This window comes from Notamacropus eugenii, chromosome 4 (assembly GCF_028372415.1).
Source record: "Notamacropus eugenii isolate mMacEug1 chromosome 4, mMacEug1.pri_v2, whole genome shotgun sequence".
Lineage (NCBI taxonomy): Eukaryota > Metazoa > Chordata > Mammalia > Diprotodontia > Macropodidae > Notamacropus > Notamacropus eugenii.
The window spans coordinates 422,377,447-422,383,446 of NC_092875.1; the positions used below are offsets into that span (position 1 = coordinate 422,377,447).

General features: G+C 43.5%; 1 protein-coding gene across 1 annotated transcript in view; it reads right to left on the reverse strand.

Moving 5' to 3' along the window:
* The window catches only part of EGFLAM (EGF like, fibronectin type III and laminin G domains), a 256,629-nt gene extending 250,870 nt beyond the window's left edge, over positions 1-5,759 (reverse strand). The window contains exon 1 of the mRNA XM_072605784.1: positions 5,415-5,759. Coding sequence (XP_072461885.1) covers positions 5,415-5,529 — 115 coding nt within the window. The 5' untranslated portion in view covers positions 5,530-5,759. The remainder of the gene's footprint in view (positions 1-5,414) is intronic.
* Between the last annotated feature and the right edge of the window lie 241 nt (positions 5,760-6,000).

Sequence of the window (6,000 nt, forward strand, 5' to 3'; positions counted from 1 at the left end):
ATGTAATCTTTGGCTGAATGAAAAGAAGTGTAGCATTCGGGGAGATTAGACAAGTAAAATAACCCCAGTCAGAGGGATGGGCAATACCAGTTTCAGTTCTGGGTACCCTATTTTAGGAAAGACACTGATAAACTGGAAGGTGTCCAAAGGAGGGCAAACAGGATGGTGAAGAGCCTCAAAAGGAGGCTGTATGTTGATTGGTAGAAGAAACTGGGGGTGTTTAGCCTGGACAAAAAGGGGGAAGATGATAGCTGCCTGGAAGGATTTGCAGGAATACCCTCATGTGGAAGAGACATTAGATTTTCTCTGCTTGACCCTAGAGGTCAGAACTAGGAATAGTGGAGCAGAAGCTGCAAAACAAAAACAAAAACCTTTTGGTTTGACATAAGGAAAGCCTTAAAAATAATGAGAGCTCTCTAAAAGTGGAATAGCTTTCCTAGGAGATAATGAGTCATCAAATGAAAAACGCTTAACGTAATACCGGGCACATAGTAGACTAATAAAGGCTTGTTCTCCTCCTTGTTCCCCGTCCCTCACAAGGTTTCCCTTTGCTAGAGAGAGCTTTAAGCAAAACCTACTTGGGTCCTAGTCAGGCATATTGTGGAGTGGAACCTTGTTCAGGTATAGGTTGGACTGAATGGTTACTGAGGTTCCTCCTAACTGCAAAAATACCATATGATCTGTGCTTTGAAGAAGACATAAAAATACTTGAGAAATATTATGTTGTGAAATCACATTTTGGAAGCATGAGCCTGGCAGCATTTGTGCACCTGAAATGGGAATTGATACAAAACGATGCCTACTTCTCTCCGAAGACAAATAATTTTAAATCAGAAAGTTATACTTCAACACCTGGGTCCCTCATGAAACCTTGGTAAAAAATGTTTCTCAAACAAGGTTAAGAGTTACTAACTTCCCTAGCACAGCACATACTGCAATGTACAAACTGGCTGTGTGGGTGCTAGTATCTCAGCAGCAGCAGAATTATTCATCTTTACGTAGTCCTTTAAAGTATGAAGTTACTTTCCTCACAACAATTCTAGGAGGTAAGCAATACAAGTATAGTCACGATCATTTTATATTTTAGAAATGAGAAAACTGAGGTTCAAAGAGGCTGTCACGTGACCGTGTAACTTGTCCATGGTCACAAAGGTAATAACTATAAGAGTCTAGGACTCCTCAGATCTAATCCATTCTCCTCTTATTCATTCATTCATTCATTCATTCATTCATTCATTCATTCATCTGACAGATACTTGCTGAGCCCTCACTATATTCAAAGCTCTGATTTGGGTTTATAGTGAGTTCCATAGTCTTGGATGATAGTACCTGCCTGGAATTTTCTCCACTGTCTTATCAATGGACTCTAGAAGCACAGAAAATTCCTTCTGTAGACCTGGCTACCACCCCCACCACTCAAAATTCCTTCCTTAGTCCTGTCTGTCACACTTCCCCACTCCTTCTAACCCAGCCTCCCCCCAAAATATCATCCAAATATTATCTATGGTATCTATGTTATCTCCCAAAAGGGGATATGGAGTATGGATAGCCAATTAATATATGCTTCATACTACTATGGCTGAAGGAAATAATAGGAGTCCTTTCTTCTGCTTCCAACATCTAGGGCAGATCACCTGGGTCCTTCAGCTTCTTAGCTTCTAAGAGTTCAAAGATAGGAGGAGCAAATCCCTTACAAGACTTCCCCTGATTCTCAGGTGGAGTTTAATAGGCTCTACCTTTGAAATAAAAGATAGCTTTGTCCAGAAATTTAGCCTAGGTTCACAGCTACTCAATCTAGGTCTCTGTCCTGTCAGAGGTCCTAGGGATGACCAGAGCATCAAATGTTGATCAGTTAACTTAGGTTGCTCAAAGAAGAGGTCCCGTGAGGTGCTATTATATCTGCGCTTGACTAAGGTTCCTTTACTCTTTAGCTATGCTAGACGAAAAGGTCTTCTACCTCTACCAAGTGCCACAAGGATGCATCCTTACTCTGTCCTTGTAAGGACTTGTTATCTTAACCACAAATTGGGACCATGTTACACATCAAAAAGGCTGTGATTTTCAAGGTTTCTCATGCTGCACAGTCCAAAGCAGGAGACCATTTCCTTCACCCTTTCTGACCTACTGGAAGTCAGCCTTCAGCATGACTTTGGAAAATGGTGAAAATTAGCAATGACAAGCACGGGGATATTCAAGAGTTTCATCCATTTACAAAGAACCCCTTCAGGATAGTCAGCATGGCCAAACTATTTCAAAGTCCTACCCACAATTTAATTTCTATTGTGAAAACACAAAGTACAGGGAAGCTCTCACCTGGATACTAACAGAGCTTCCTGGCCTCTGGGGAAGCACTTGTATTAGCTGGTTGCTGTTTTCATCACAGACGTGCTGAATATGTTCAGTTTTTAATCTGGACTGATTTTCCGGATCAAAAATTAGTTTCTCCAAGGGATGTAAATGAGCACAAGAAGAAATTCTCATGCAGGTTTAAGAAGTAAAGGTCATTTAAGTCTGAGTAGCCTTGTCACTTGAAAGTCAGTGCTCTGGGTAAGTTAGAAAGTGACTTTAAAAAACTATTCAGAGAGGAAAATGAGTTTGAATCTACCTTCCCCCTTGAATATTCACCTACATTAACATACCAATGCCCCTTACCAGAGTTTGAACATAAGGTGATGAATTTGGGAGGGAGAGAATATAACAACTCACATATATTAAAGCTAAATGGAGAAAGGAGATACACCAATGAATGCTCAGATGTTTTAAAGAAGAATGAATAAACTTTAAAAGTCATAAGATTTTTCCTCTACTCATTCTGCATCTGCTTTTTAAAAGATTTTTTTTCCTATAAAACTCACATGTAATAGCTCTTTGAGAGCAGCAAGGTATAGTGGATAAAGTTTGTCCTCAGAGTGGGGGGACTGGGGGACCCAGAAGACCTGCATGGAAATCTGGGCTCTGAACCATAACAGCTGTGACAATGGATAAGTCACTTATGTCACCTTACAGATGAGTTGACAATCTGCATAAGTAGAAAGAGATAGAGATACTGGGTGCTTCCCCTTCAGATGAAATCACAAGTCTAGACCCTACTCAATTCTGTGGTGGGGGTGTGGGTGTGTGTGTGAGGCGGGGGTGTACTAGAGTGCTTAAACCTGTATATACATGTAATTTCATCACTGTGTTGAGTTTCCTCTATGGGGACTCCTCTTACCAAAGTAGATCACAGTTGTTTTAAGTGGTAGTAGATAAGTCCTAGCAAACTGCTTCAATCACAAAAATGTTAAGTGACTTGATCAGGCTTCACACAGCTAATAAGTGGCACAGGCAGGAATGGATCCCACACCCTAGATCTTCTTGACTTCAAGACCAGCACTCTAGCCGTTGTACCATACTGCCTCTAGGTTTTCTTAAACTGGAAATAGATTTCCTGAAGCTTCATAAAAGAGCTCTCCTCACAACAACCCTGTGTGGAAAGTAGTGCTTTGTGAATGAGGAAACTGAGGCTCAGAAAAATTAAGTGACTTGCCCTAGGTCCTCAGAGCTGGGATTTTCATTCAGGGTCTGCTGATGTCAGGATTTTATGATACAGACTTGGGAGAGATCAACAGCTGCCTATAAAACTGAACCTAGCCTGTAAGCCACTACTATGCTATATATATAATGTGTGTATATATACATGCATATATATACATTTATGTATACACATATAAATTCATATTTAACATAGATCTCTGTGCCCAGCAGACAGGGTAGATAGAATATCAAGAAGGGCATGCTTAACTGTGCAGCTACGAACAGTGAGCTAATAGCAAAGAATTAGAAAGGAGGCATAGCAAAACTGCATGAGGACATTTTTCTTTCGCAATCTTTATAGCAAGACTTACTTCAAGAAATTTTCTTAAAAGCCATTAACAAAATGGGCCACACACTATTCAAGGAGAAGCACAAACTGAACTCTACAGTGTTTGAAAGGAAAAAAGGTTCACTTGAATGCAATCTGCAAAATGTAAATCATGCCACATGCCAGTTGGGAAGGGAAGTTATAAGTTTTTTACTTAAAATGGATTTGTGTGAATATGTATTAAGAGGACAAACAATTTAATATATTTCCAGGAGCTGCTGCTCTTATCTGGAAAAATGAAGAAAATCCTCTGGAAGTAAAAAAGGCTCACTTATGGCACATATTAGGATAACGACCCTACATTTTAAGGCGGAGATCTACAGGTGATAATAGTGAGCTGAGTCCCTTTTTCTAGGCTAAGACGCAACAAGTCAGAATTCCAAATGGAGAAATCAGGAACATCTAAAATATTTAAGAAGCCATATGAAACCTACTAAGATTCTTTTCTTTGCCCTCTGATACATTTTCCTCAATCTGACTCTCTTGCAGAAGACAAGCTACAGTTTCTGTGAGGTTTTGGAGACTGCTCTGAAATAGTCATATTGTTTTCCATTGTTAAAAAGAGATAATTAATCCCATAAGACAACCTCGTTCACAAAGTAAACTAAGAAAAAACAGATTTTTGAGTGTTCTAAATATAGTCTCAGCAAAAAAGAACAGAAATCCTTAATAAGGAAGCACTGTTGGGAACTTTCCCATTCTCACTATCTTCCCCTCCCCCCACCCCAATAATCGAAGCTTACAGACAAAATAAAAGGAAACAAAAACCAAGTGTATGATTTTCCTTTTTCACAAGCACTCAAGCTCATCTGTATGACTCCTGAAACTGCAAGTCACTAAGGTTTCCGTTATTATCGAAACAGTTCATTTAATATATATTTCTTTAAAGAGAGTAAGACCTCGGCTCAAACCCCGCAGAATGAACCCATGCAGGCTCCTTCTCCAAGCCCAGCCGCGGAAACGTCAGTCACATCACCCCCGCCAAGCAAAGGTTGCATCTCTACACAATTCCTGTCCCAGAAGGAAAGAGGATCGGAAACTCTCCTCCAAGAGACCCGTGGATACTTCCCAGGAAACGGCCGGGCTCTGGACAATGTGGATCGAACAAGATGTTTAAAGCAGAGATGGAGCTGCTTCTCACTCACTCCTTCGCACGTCCCCTTATCCGCCTGCGCCCAGTAATTGACATCACATGGAGACTGCCCCAACGCTTAGCTAGCTCTTTGTAGTCCAAACAGAAGTACTCTCGCCCCCTACCCCCGCCTACCTCTCCATTGTAGCTGGAAAATGTGTTATCCTTTTATACAAATACGTATCTTTGGCACCGTTTGGGCCGGGAAGAGCGGGAGCCCGGGCAGGGCCGGTCTTTTCCCGGTTCTCAGACACCAGAACCCCATTCCCTCACCGGGCACTGTTGGAATTCGCGCATTCACCTCTTTCCCACCAAGAGCTCGACCTGGGAAAGGGCAGTTGCGGGCAGGGGGCAGAGGGCTGAGGGGCGAGGGCTCTTTACCTTCCTTTCGGAGTGCAGCCCTAGGGGAGGTCGCATCGGGTCCACAGCCGAAAACCAGGAGGAGCGGGAGGAGGAGGTGGGAAGCACCTCGGCGGGATCCGCTGGCTAAATCCATCTGCCCTGAATCGCCCGCAAAGTTTCAGGAAGTCCGGGGCGAAGAAAGGAAAAAGTCGCTCCTGGGTTTGGGTGAGACAGCTCCTGGGGGGAGAGGGGTCCCGGACCACAGCTGAGGAGCAACAAGCGGGGGTCAGGAGGAGGCCACTGTGAGGAGGGCAGCAGCTGGTCGGTCCGTAAGTGAGCCGGCGGGACTGGAGCCCGCACCCAGCAGCAGCCGGGTAGAGAGGGGGGGTAAGAGGAGGGGAGGGGGGAGAGGGAGGAAAAGAGGCAGACTGGGAGGATGGACTGGGAAGCGCGAGGCTCAGACTGGCCCTAGGATGAGATTACACTCAAGTCTAATTCAGATGGGCAGATTTCGCCCTTACCCACCCTGGGAGAGCGGACACCCCACCTTCCGCCCCCCACCCCCCACAGGACCCAGCTCCCTCCTCCAGCAAACTACCCGCTTTCCTTTTCAATGCGATAGCCC